Source organism: Loxodonta africana, chromosome 4 (assembly GCF_030014295.1).
Source record: "Loxodonta africana isolate mLoxAfr1 chromosome 4, mLoxAfr1.hap2, whole genome shotgun sequence".
Lineage (NCBI taxonomy): Eukaryota > Metazoa > Chordata > Mammalia > Proboscidea > Elephantidae > Loxodonta > Loxodonta africana.
The window spans coordinates 66768066-66781215 of record NC_087345.1 but is presented as its reverse complement, the minus strand read 5'-3'; the positions used below and the strand labels follow the sequence as shown (position 1 = coordinate 66781215).

Genomic DNA, 13150 nt, shown 5'->3' with positions numbered 1-13150 from the left:
TATGCATAATGTTCATTAGTTTTTGTTCTTTAGAGTTGCTCAAATTCATAATAAAGGAGGACATTTCCATTTTGGAAACAATGCAACTTCTCAATTCTTTCTGAGCCTGGTGTTTAAACAATGTACTTCTTAGGACATCAGAATCTGTATCTTCAAACATAAAAAACAAAAAACTTTATAATGTCAGCAGATAAATAGTTCCTGCTTTGTACATAATTCAAAGGGTGGAGCCCCCAAACCACTAGGAGAAGGAGGAAGTTACAAGATGTTAAATACTGGGACCAGCTTGCCCTGGTCAGCCTAGTGGTCCGACTTCCCAGTCAACATGAAGGCTCTCCTTATTCTGGGCCTTCTCTTCCTTTCTGGCACTGTCCAGGGCAAGGTCTTTGAAAGGTGCGAGTTGGCCAGAACTCTGAAACGGTATGGAATGGATGGCTTCAGGGGGATCAGCCTGGCAAACTGTAAGTCTGCTGTCCTTGATACTTCCACAGAGTTACCCAGGGGAGGATGAGGAACAAGAAGGGGCTCTGAAAGAGTAGACTTTTTAAAATTTCATTGGCATTCGCATACTTACAATGGTTAAAAACACCAATTTGTTCCTTTAAAATCAGAGATACCAGATTCAGGAATAATGGCAAGAGAGGGCAAAATTCCTACCATTCTAAGTACAATGGAACCTGTTTGTGCTCTCCAGTTCCACTGGATTTGCCAGTTGCCTCTGACTCAATGGCACAAATAGGCTGACTAAAAGATACATTTGAGGATCTGGGATATCTCTGCCAATTCCTCCTTACATGACTCTGGAGAGCCCAGAGTGATGCAGTATGGTTTTAAAGATTCTCCTGTCACAACGTGGGATTTTTAACATTAACATTAAAAAGGTTATGTTCAACTCTTAATACCAGGGCAGTAGGAAACTATTTCTCCTTAGTAACTGTGCTACATAAGAATCCCTGAAACTCAGCCATGAAATAATGTTTTTTTAATTCTTCTTCACCTGGTTGATTGGCTATTTTTCATTTTCTTCCACACAATTCAAGATGTGCCCTGAGTAAAACTTACTTTGTATTTTAGTCCATATTTGCCAATGTAAGTACTGTACCTTTCAGATTGAATTCAAATATTTCCCCTCAGTAACTATTTTTGAATAAATAAGTAAATAAATGATTTGATGGATAAAATATTCCTTTCTATTCTATCACTCTTGTCTTGCAGAATCTGACTGTATATTCAAATGCCCTGTTAAGGATTTTAATAAACTTTTGTCTGTCAGAAAATCCTTATTTTCTCTAATCAAAAGCATTTTTCCATCAGTCTAGGAATTCCTTGGTGGTGCAAGGGATTAATGCACTCAGCTGTTAATCAAAAGCTTAGAGGTTTGAGTGCACTCAGAGGTGCCTTGGAAAAAAGGTCTGGCTATCTACTTCTGGAAAAATCAGCCACTGAAAACCCTACGGAGCACAGTTCTACTCTGATACACGTGGGATCACCGTGAATTGCAGTCGACTGGAAGGCAACTGGTTTATTGCTGTATCGCCTATGAATTAAAAAACTCCACTCACACATTCTGGGCTGAATGTTGCCTGAGGAATAGGGGAAGGGTAAAAGCAATGGAAGAAACCCCCACTTTAATATTTTTAAAAGTATATTATGTTGTTTCATTAGTATTACAAAATTATTTGCAGTGTAAAAAGGACTTTCTTAGGAGCCCTTTAACACTAAAATGTTAAAATACTTTGCAAGTCGAATATATCTTTATACTTACAATATAAGTGATTTGGTGTTGCTCCCTTATTATTTTTCAGGGATGTGTTTGACCAAATGGGAGAGTGATTACAACACCCAAGCTACAAACTACAATCCTGGAGACAAAAGCACTGATTACGGGATTTTTCAGATCAATAGCCACTACTGGTGTAATGATGGCAAAACCCCAAGAGCAGTTAACGCCTGTGGCATATCCTGCTACGGTAAGACGAGATAACATATAAGTGATGGCACAGGACCCATCTGGTTGTACTTACTAGAGATTCAGTACAAATAAAAAAACCTTGAAAGGTTCATCAGGGACCTGTAAGAACTCCATCTCAAATTCTAGATACTCCTAATAAGTTATTTTGTGGATTTATTTGGGGTGAAACAAATATTGTGTTGAGCTCATATAAAATTAAAAGTAATGTATGGAATCTTTCAAGCATAAAATAATAAGTATTGCAAAATTAATGTTATTCAATTTTTTTAAATGTTAAATCCCCAATAAAGATTAGTCTTAGAATATTCTTCTTTTAAAATGCAGTTAATGTAACTTAAAAAAAAATTTTGTAGTGTATAATAATCTGTGGTCATTGACTAAAAATTAGATAATACTAAGAAACAAAATCACCGATAATTTTACTACTCAGAAATTTATAACTGTTGTTAACTTTTGATGTATGCTTTTCAAGACTAAATGTCAATCGTGTATACAAATGTAAAACTATATCTCATGCACATTTACCCACATGCAAACACGTAAGCGATGTATGTTTTTACAAAAATGAAATTGTATTACCGATACTGCTTTACAACTTGCTTTTTATGGTTCAAAATTATTTCCATGACAACAAACACAAATCTGTATTATCATTTTTAAAGGATGTGTAGAATTACATTACATGAATATTGCACAATTTATTGATTCATCCCTTATTGGAAATAGTTAAGTTGTTTCCACTTTTCCCGTTTGTAAATTACTATGAAAAGCCTTATACATACATCTTTGGGTCCATTTCCTAAAAGTGGATTTGCTAGATAAAAAAATTACTAGGCAATTTCGTTTTTTTTTTTTTTTACATTGCCTGGCACAAACACCACCACCTGTACTTGGAAGAAGTACAGCAAAAATGCTCATTAGAAGCAGGGATGGTGAGACTTACTTAGTCTCACATACTTTGGACATGCTGTCAGGAGGGACCAGTCCCTGGAGAAGTACATCATGCTTGGTAAAGTAGAGGGTCAGTGAAAAAGAGGAAGACCCCTCAGGGTGATGAATTGACACAGTGGCTACAACAATGGGCTCAAACATAACAATGATTGTGAGGATGGCGCAGAACCAGGCAGTGTTCCATTCCGTTGTACATAGGGTTTCTGGGAGTTGGAAATGCCTAGACGGCAGCTAACGACAACAAGTACAAACAGGACTAAGATCATAAAAAACCTAAAAACAAACACACTGCCATCAAGATGATTCCGACTCATAGTGACCCTTTAGGGCTATAATGCCCCTATAAAGTTTCTAAGGAATGCCTGGTGGATTGACCCCTGACCTTTTGGTTAGCAGCCGTAGCTCTTAACCACTATGGCCACCAGGGTTTCCATATTAGTTAAGAATTTCAGAACTCCCAACAACTTGGTAAATGATAAACAAAATACTTTGTTTCATGCCAAATGGGATGGAATGAAGAGAAAATTTTCCTCCTATTCACAGATGTATGGACCCTTGGAAAATAAGTTCCTAGTATTCCTTCCTCGTCCTAGTAGAGTTAAAGTTGACTAAACCTAAACTTACAATCAGGTTTCTATGAAAGCTGTTGTCATTCCTCACTGCCTCTTTTTCAGCTTTGCTGCAAGATGATATCACTCAAGCTGTAGCTTGTGCGAAAAGGGTTGTCAGTGATCCACAAGGCATTAGAGCATGGTATGTTTTCGGTCGTTAAAGGGGTAAACTATTTTACCCTGCTATGGATTTGCGCTGAGAGCAGGTTTTCAAAGGCCAAAGTATGCTACCGAGAACTAAAAGTTGTGTCTTTAGATTTATGCTGAACATTGTATTACCTCAGTTCTTGAGGAAACAGTCTACCTTAACTAATTTAGAATCTTACTCTCTGCCTCATCAATTTATTTTAGGGTTTTTTTTTTTTTTTAAGAGTTTTTAAGATTCTCCACACTGTCTATGGTTGTCATATCTTGAAATTATTTTTTGGAAACGTGTAATTCACTTTGTAGTTGCTGATGTGGAAGGCTCTAGTGGGGCTTTGGGAGGAATGGAGTGCTCCATTTAATAAATAATACCTCACTCTATCTATAGCCTATAGTTTATTTATTGGTAAAATACTTTGTTCCCCCAAAAGATTTGAAGTATGTATGTACAATGAAGATATTTTAACCGTTTTATGGTTTCTTTGACCTTTCTCTACAGGGTGGCATGGAGAAACCATTGTCAGAACCACGATGTCACTCAGTACATTCGAGGCTGTGGAGTCTAACTGCAGAGCTTTTGTTCTTCAACTCGCTTTTGCCTCTTTTTCATATAAGGGAGTAGTAAATAAGTGAAAGGTCACACTACTTTTCTTTCCCATTCAAACAAGGAACTTTTTTTTACAGAAGCAGGAGCAAAATATTGCCTTTCTCCTAAGACTTAGTAATTAATAACGTGTGTACTCTGATATTTTGGGAGCAAAAGATCGCCTTTCTCTTAAGACTTAGTAATCAATAACATGTGTACTCTTTGATATTACACCTACAACATTTTTCAGTTTGCTTAAAAGAACTAATGCTGGTAGAAATGAACTAAACATAAGGAAAGATTAGATAAGCTGTTGCTATTCTTTAATTTTATTTCTATAGATTCATGCATCAAAACTAAATCCAGAAGGCAGATGAGTTTGCAAGTATTTTGAAATGCTAATGAACAACAGCTAAGAAATTATGCGCATTGTAAAAAAATGCAACCACCGTTATTAAAGGCTTCGCAACTCACACCTTGTCTGTTTTTGTGTAAGACTATCTACAGTCTTTGAAGAAAAAAAAATTTTGAAAAAAAAATGTTTTCACACTCTTAATATATTTCCTATATCCTCACTTGCACCCAAACTGCTGGATGTTGCTGCAGAAAAATACACAAGCATCCTGATAGTTCTCATTTTAAATTCATCACTACAAATCTCAAATGAACCCTCAAACTTGTCTGGCCATCTTAGTTATTTCTCTGCAGTCCTTCCCTGTTGGTGTCCCCACTCTAAAATAACTATTGCTATTTTACTTCTTCTCCTCTCTCTCCAAAGTCCCAGTATCCTCCCCCCAGTCCTCCACTTCGCTGAACCCCAACTCGCCTCATATTATACTGAGAGAAGAGCTGTCTTCTTCACCTCACTCAGGCTCTGATACCTCTCATTGGGCTGCCACCCACACATACCTGCCCTCCTTACTGTGTAACTGCTCTGACACACCATGCTGAACCACTCTCCTCATAGGAAGGAGGGCAGAACTTCTTTTTTACCTTTCTGTTCACTCGCGGAAACCCTAGTGGAGTAGTGGTTAAGTACTACAGCTGCTAACCAAGAGGTCGGCATTTTGAATCCACCAGGCGCTCCTTGGAAACTCTATGGTGCAGTTCTACTCTGCACTATAGGGTCGCTATAAGTTGGAATTGACTCGATGGCAGTGGTTTGGTTTGGGTTTGTTCACTCACGCTTGGCTGGCACAGACAGTTAACCGTACACTTTTCACGTAAAGGTTGGCAGTTCAAACCCACTCAGTGGCTCCACGGAAGAAAAACCTAGTGAACAGCTTTCATAAAGATTACAGCCAGGAAAACCCAATTGAGCAGTTCCATTGTGTAACATATGGGGTTGCCATGAGTCGGGGCTGACTCAGCAGCAGCTAACAACATATCCCAAACACTTAGAATAATGCTTTTTGACTAAGGGACATTCTCAATAAACACTGGTTGGTTGACCGAATGAATCTCTTGTCCATTCTTTGGTATATTCTTCCATGTTTGTCCTTGCAAAGCTTTTCACAGTTTTAAGCCCACTTCATCCCATTACAACAGCTCCTGATATTCCAAGCGTCAGCTTCAGGTCTATGTGAATGTAGTGCGTAAAGCATCCGTTGGGGGTGGGCAGCAGAGGGCCCCAGCACAGGTGCAGCTTCAGGCTCTGGGCCTATCTTGATATGAACATACTCAGAAAGCTGACAAGGGATTCTCTGAGGTGTACGACGTATGGGTCAACGTAGGGATGTTGTTGTTGCTGTTCGGCAAGTCGTTTTTGACACACAGTGACCCTATCTACAACAGAAGGAAACACGGCCCGCTCCTGCACCATCATCACAATCATTGTTATGCTTGAGCCCATTGTTGTAGCCACTGTGTGAGTCCATCTCTTTGAGGGTCTTCCTCTTTTTCGATGACCCTCAACTATACCAAGCATGATGTCCTTCTCCAGGCACTGATCCTTCCTGATAACATGAATCTTTCTGACCCAGACGTTTGTGAAATCATCTCTTTATCCCCACGCTTTGAAAGTTCATAATGATGTGTCTTGATGTAGGTCTGTTTTCATCTTTCTACTGGTACTTGGTGGGATCTTTCAATTTGGAAACATATCCTCTCGTTTTGGAAAACTTTCTTGAATCATTTATTGATGATTTGCTTCTTTCCATTTTCTTTGTTCTGTCTTTCTGAAACTGCTACTCTGATCCTCTGATGTTCTTGTCTTTCCTGTCCTATTTTTAATTTTTTGTTCTAGTATCTGGGAGATTTCTTCAATTTAAGCTTCTAATATTTTTATTGAGTTTTTCATTTCTACTACCATATTTTTAATTTCTAACAGCTCGTTTTTATTTCCTGAATGTTCCTTTTTCCCTGTTTTTGTGTCATATTTGCGTGTGACATCTTATTTTATCAGAGTAGTGATCATAGTTTTAATTTGTGTTGTTTTAGTTTTCTGTTTCCTCCAATTTGCCATTTTTCTTTGATTCTTCTTGGATTATCTCTTTCATAATAGAGGCTTTCCTCAGATGTCTGCTAATCCTTGGACATTTACTTAAATACAGAAGTGGGCAACTAAATGTTAATTTGAAGTTCCCAGCCCCTAACTGGGTTTAAACATTATGTACTTCACTGTAGGGTGATCAAGCTGGGTTGGGTCAGTTTCACTGGACATCCTTAAATCTCTCCTCTTAGGCTGGTCAGATTCCCCAGAGAAGCCTCTCCCTATAGCCTACTAGAAAACAAAGGTATGATTGCCAGCATTTTAAAGAGCTGAGTGAGGGTCTCAGCAGCTAATAGGCAAATGTTTCATTAATCTACCCATTTTCTGGATGATATCTTCCCTTAACTCTGTTTGGTGTTCCTCAGTGCAGAGACCCTGTTTTATGCTTTGGAGTAGATAAGGGGCAATTGCTTGGCTGTATGGCTCTTGGGGCAGAGATGGGTGAGATGCTGCAGTGTAAATTGAGTTGGTTATTAGCTCTGCCGGCTCAGTTCTCAGGTCTGTCCTTTACCACTTTCCATTTGCATACCAGATTTCAATTTTTTGTTGCAGCTTTCTCTCCCATTTTCCCCATTCTAACAGGATTTTGCCTTTCATAAGAATCCTTTACTTGCTTTAGAGGAGTCTGGGGAAGAAACAAAAGATGTATGTTCAATCCACTGTCTTTCCCCAAAAGATCCAAATGTGTTATATGTATTTGTTTAATATTATTTTAATACTTACAGTAACATTTTCAGGAAAAAACAAAATCCAAGTAGAAATAAAGAGGAAGAAAAAATCGGGAAAACTGGAGAATAATTACAACAACAACAAAAAAAAAGGCGGTCCAGGTATCCAATTCTGAAAGCACTTTTAGAAAAAAGTGAAAGTCACGAAAGGGTACGGGAAGAAAAACCCTATATTGTGTGTGGAAGACCTTGTAGGACAGACTGCTTTAACAGATCTGACTGATTTCAATTACCTTTCGAAGAATAGCCTCAAGTTTTCTTGATGTCTCTGTTCTTCATTAATTCATCTATTGAACAGACAATGATTATAAGTCACAGCAAATGATCACCAGAGGCTGAGGCTACTAAACTGAATGTCATTGCTGTTCTAAGGTGCCGTCCAGTCGGTTCCTACTCATAGCCACCCTGTGTACAACAGAACAAAACCCTGCCGGATCTTGCACCATCCTCACAATCATTGTTATGACTGAGCCCATTGTTGCAGCCACTGTGTCAATCCATTTCCTTGAGGGTCTTCCTCTTTTTTCACTGACCCTCTACTTTACCAAGCATGATGTTCTTCCCCAGGGGCTAGTCCCTCCTGATAACATGTCAAAGTATGTGAGATGTAGTCTCGCCATCTTTGCTTTTAAGGAGCATTTTTGTTGCACTTCTTTCAGGACAGATTTGTTCATTTTCTTTTGGCAGTCCATGGTATATTCAATATTCTCTGCCAACAAGATAACACAAAGGCATCAGTTCTTTGGTCTTCCTTATTCATCATCCAGCTTTCGCATGCACATGTGGTGATCCTAAACACCACGGCTTGGGTCAGGCGCACCTTAGTCTTCAATGTGATATCTTTGCTTTTCAACACTTTAAAGAGCTTTTTTACACCAGATTTGCCCAATACGATGCGTCTTTTGATTTCTTGACTGCTACTTCCCTGGGTCTTGACTGTGGATGCAAGTAAAATGACACCCTTGACAACTTCAATCTTTCCTCTGTTTAGCATGATTTTGCTTATTGGTCCAGTTGTGAGGATTTTTGTCTTTTGATTTCTTAATTGCTACTTCCCTGGGTCTTGACTGTGGATCCAAGTAAAATGAAATCCTTGACAACTTCAATCTTTCCTCTATTTAGCATGATATTGTTTATTGGTCCAGTTGTGAGGATTTTTTATTTCTTTATGTTGACGTGTAATCCAGGCTGAGGGCTGTGGTCTTTGACCTTCATCAGTAAGTGCTTCAAGTCCTCTTCACTCTCAGCAAGTAAGGCTGTGTCATCTGCATATCGCAGGTTGTTAATGAGTCTTCCTCCAATCCTGATGCCCCATTCTTCTCCATATAGTCCACCTTCTCAGATTATTTGCTCAGCATACAGATTGAGTAGGTATGGTGAAAGAATACAGCCCTGACACACACCTTTCCTGACTTTAAACCGCAAAGTATCTGCTGTTCTGTTCAAACAACTGCTTCTTGATCTGTGTACAGGTTCCTCATGAGCACAATTGAGTGTTCTGGAACTCCCATTCTTTGCAATGTTATCTATAATTTCTTATGATCCACACAGTCGAATGCCTTTGCATAGTGAATAAAACGCAGGTAAACATCTTTCTGGTGTTCTCTGCTTTCAGCCAGCACCCATCTGACATCAGTTACGATAGCCGTGGTTCCACATCCTCTTTTGAATCTGGCTTGAATTTCTGGCAATTCCCTGCTGATATACTGATGCAACCGCTTTTGAATGTTCTTCAGGAAAACTTTATTTGCCTGTGCTACTAATAATATTGTTTGATAATTTCCACATTTGGTTGGATCAGTTAGTGCCCTCAGGAAGTTTGTCAAGCATTAAAGTATAATATGATAAATGTTTCAATCCCTCAGGCACTACGGGAACGTGGAGGAGAGAGTGATTACCCTGGAAATCGAGGAGATACCACAGAAGTAGGAGGAAAACCAAAAGAAATTGGTGTCACTAAGGGAGCCCGTGGATACTGCCAAGAGATTAAGCGAAGCAAATAACATTGGATTTACCGATATAGATGAGAGTATCTTTCGTTTCAGTGAGGGTGAAAGTCAGAAGTGATGGGCTGAAGAGGGTATGGAAACAGGAAATGTTGACAGATTTTCCAAGCTCTACTTTGAAGGACAACACAGAGCTACGTGGGATTAAAGGTTTGCTTGGTTAACTTTAAATAGGAAAGACGTAAGCTTGTTTGACTCCCTTAGGAGAAAAAGCCAAAAGAAAAGAAAAAGTTGAAAATACAAGGCAGAGTGAGGATGGTTGATTGGGCAAAATTCTTGAGAAAGCAAAAAAAAAAGATATCAAGAACACAGATAAATCCATTACCCTCAAGTCGATTCCGACTTATATTGACTTTACAGGATGGAGTAGAACTATCCCATTGGGTTTACACGTAGCCACAGGTAGATTCAACTGCCAGCCCTTTGGTTAGCAGCCAGGCTATTAATCACTGCGCCATCTGGGTTCCAAGAACATAGAGAAAGGGATTGTTTTTAAACTGAAAGGTTTCCCTCTTAACAGAAGAGAAGGAAAGGAGGGTGGCTGCTGGGTAAGGCAAAGATTGTTTCAGTCTGGCGGCATGTGGTCTGTTACCTTCGCGAAGTAGGAAGCAAAGTCATCTGATAACAAAGAGGGAATTGGTGTCAGAAGTTGAGACTACAGAAATTTCAAAATAATTACTGAAGAGAAAGTAAGAGAGAACCAAAGACCAATAAGGAAAATTTCAATTAAACTGGAGAACATAAATTTAATACAGCACTCACCTTCACAATAGTGCCACAGAAGGGTAATGGGCAATACAAGGGAGCATTGTGAGAAGTCATAGAACTTTGAATTTAAACGGAGTAGGAAAAGACAGGAAGAAGGGGGCCTATAGGAAGAAATTAGCGGGGTCAGGGGTGGAGGTCTGGATGAGAACAACGAAAAGCTGTGGGAGGAGTTTTGTGTCAGCAAGATTTCATGATTTTCACTTCATCATTGAGGAAACACTTGGTCGATGACAAGGTATTCCCTCCAAACAGCAACTTCTCGGTCATCCCGAAGCTAAATCGTGTGGGCAGGTGACACGATTATTCAGGAACCTCAAGCGCCAGCCACCTAACCCGCCCTGCACCAGGGTAGCGGCGAGGAGCTTGCGCGCTGTGAGCGCGATCCCGCTGCGACTAAGCAGGACGTCGCAGTCGCCTCTCCTTCCTTCCGGATCTTCTTCCGCGGGTAACTGAATGAGTCTGAAAATTACCCGGTGCCGTGAGCACAGGTGCCACGCCTTCCCTCGACCAGAAACCCTCCGCCTGGGCCCGCGCGGGAGGAGCGGGGCCTCTGAGGGGAGCGGCGACCCCGCCGGCCCCGGTCTCTTTCCCTGCGGTGGCGGCTTCTCCCGTGGGACAATATGTTCAAGAGAATGGCCGGATTTGGGCCTGACTCCGGCGGGAGAGTGATGGTCAGTGCCGGCCCGCGACTCCCTTCCGGCGGTGGCTGTCACGGCCTGGCCCCTCCCAGCGTGGTGGGGCGCGGCGTGGGCCGGTTTGTTTCTCTTTCGCGCCTTCTGTCCTCGGGTTTGAATCGCGGCATGAGGAAGGGCGGGGAGTCAGAGGCCGACCTCACCGCGTCACTACAGCCCCCTTCTCCGCCAAAAGCAAACATAATCACTGATGACCTGGAGGTTGGGCAGAGGAAACAGGCCACTTAGCGGGCTGGGGAATCTTGGCTTGGTGCTCACCGGCTCCAGCCCAGGTCATCCGCAAACGGGGGATGCCGCCGCCTGGGTGTGAGGATAACAGTAGCAGCAAATACCGGATAAGCGCCTATCGTCTGCCCAACAGAGGCTAAACACTACCCGATGCTCTGATTTAATCCTCACCACAACAGTGTAGAGTCACTATCACCCGCGGTATTTACAAGTGCCAAAACCGAGGGAGTAGAAAATTGGAAACTTGCCCGAGTTTATGGTGTTTACAAAGCTACGGCCAGGATATTAATCAAGGCATGTTATCCTGACACGGTGCCTGGTACATGAGGAACACTGAGTAAATGTTAACTTCTGCTGTTTTCAGTGAACGTTAGGATATAGCCTAGCATGCAACACTTACTTTGCTTCCACTTCCCCACAGACCCTGGCATGTTAACTAATTTTTAAGGCGGAACCAACTGATTCTGATTTTTATTGATTATGAAAGGAAAATTCTTTAAAAAGAAATCACACATCATTGCACCAATCTAGATAATCTGCAATTGTTTTTTTTTAAGAGTCCTTACCTATGTCACATTTTTATATATACACCTATCTTATGAAGTGTTGTAATAGCAAATGTAAAGTAGGAATTCTAAAATTTAAAACACTGGTGAAATTTAATGGAATGGGGAAAAGATGCACGTAAAATCTCATTATTAGACACTTTCTAAATACATGCAGTTATGGGAAGGTTTTTGACTTATAGGGAGCTACTACAGAACACAGGGTTAAAACATTGATTTTTGAGGGAGCTGTGATGTAATTTCCTCTGCTTGTAATCATGTTAGGTTCTAAAAGTTCGTAAGTTTAAGTCCAAAATGACTTGAGTTTAACCCTGCAGTTCCCAAATGCTTTTCCAGCAAAAATGGGTGTGAGTCAGTCCTGGAAAGCTTGAAAATTACAGATTGATTTCTCCTCCTTCCTCATTCTTGCATACTCTTTCAGGTATATTTTTCCAGGTTAGGTAAATTTCATCCATGTAGAAAACCTGTAGGCTGGTGAGTCCTGTTTACCATTAATGAACTGCAAATTGTTAGCAATAGCATAGCAGCTGTGGAAGGTTACGCACACACTGTCTCATCAGCGCTCCTTATACTTCAATCAGACCTTGAACCTGAGGTCTCATCTATGGTCGCCCCCAAAGTTTCATCAATAGCACATAATCTGCTTATTTAAGTTCTTGTACAGTTTGCATTCTTCTGAACTAACTTTAGGCTAGTAGGTATTAGATATACTTGTTGAATAGACAACCGCAATGAAAACGTTTTTTATTTTGTTCACTATTTTGCCACATTTCATATTGTTGCTTACATGGGCAGAACCTTTTTCAAGTGTGGTAAAACTTGTTCTTTGTCCTTCATATACATTCTTACTATTGAAGAACTTGTCCCAGATTCAAGTAGAACATTTTGTATTTTCAGTTTAAATTTCTTATCTTTTCATTTCCATCAGAACCCCCCAGCGCTGCCTTTGTGTTTGTTACAGGTGATGAGAAACATGTTGAATGTACATCCCAGAACTGCGCATGGAATGTAAGGAAGCATGCCATAGGCCAGTGTTTACCAAGCTTCAGTCATCTAAGGGCCACTTTACCATTTTTTGCCATATCTCAGTCCAACTATAATATTATTTTAACATTTTTATTCAAATCAATTCAATTTTAAAAATACCTTAAGGACTAAGATATTGAAATTTGGGGTTTTATTTACTACTTGTACTATGTTCTTTCTCATACTGATTTAAGTATTAAAATGAAAACTATTTGCCTTTGTTCTACCTAACATCCTCACACAAGCTGCCTTTGGTATTTGGGCAGTGTTTTGGTCACCACTCAGTAAACCGTTGCGTTCGGGTCACTTCCGACTCATACTGACCCTATAAAAAAACTATAGGACAGAGTAAAACTGCTCCATAGGGTTTCCAAGGCGTGG

At 40.3% G+C, this 13150-nt stretch overlaps 1 protein-coding gene across 2 annotated transcripts; it reads left to right on the top strand.

Moving 5' to 3' along the window:
* Nucleotides 1–284: 284 nt before the first annotated feature.
* On the top strand, nt 285–4737 carry LOC135231187 (lysozyme C, kidney isozyme-like). 2 transcript variants are annotated; one of them, XM_064283896.1, is made up of 4 exons: nt 286–461; nt 1806–1970; nt 3598–3676; nt 4178–4737. In XM_064283896.1, the coding sequence occupies exons 1-4, from the start codon at nt 326–328 to the stop codon at nt 4242–4244; spliced, it is 447 nt and encodes a 148-aa protein (XP_064139966.1). In that variant the 5' UTR covers nt 286–325; the 3' UTR covers nt 4245–4737. The 2 variants fall into 2 exon arrangements, with proteins under 2 accessions (XP_064139967.1, XP_064139966.1); XM_064283897.1 differs by lacking the exon at nt 3598–3676 and having other exon boundaries at nt 285–461.
* Nucleotides 4738–13150: the final 8413 nt, after the last annotated feature.

Bases quoted from the DNA above. Each gene is read 5' to 3' on its own strand.
- LOC135231187 (XM_064283896.1), top strand. From the start codon at position 326: ATGAAGGCTCTCCTTATTCTGGGCCTTCTCTTCCTTTCTGGCACTGTC. The intron at 462-1,805 runs GTAAGTCTGCTG...ATTATTTTTCAG, and splicing joins GGGGATCAGCCTGGCAAACT to GGATGTGTTTGACCAAATGG. The intron at 3,677-4,177 runs GTATGTTTTCGG...CTTTCTCTACAG, and splicing joins CCACAAGGCATTAGAGCATG to GGTGGCATGGAGAAACCATT.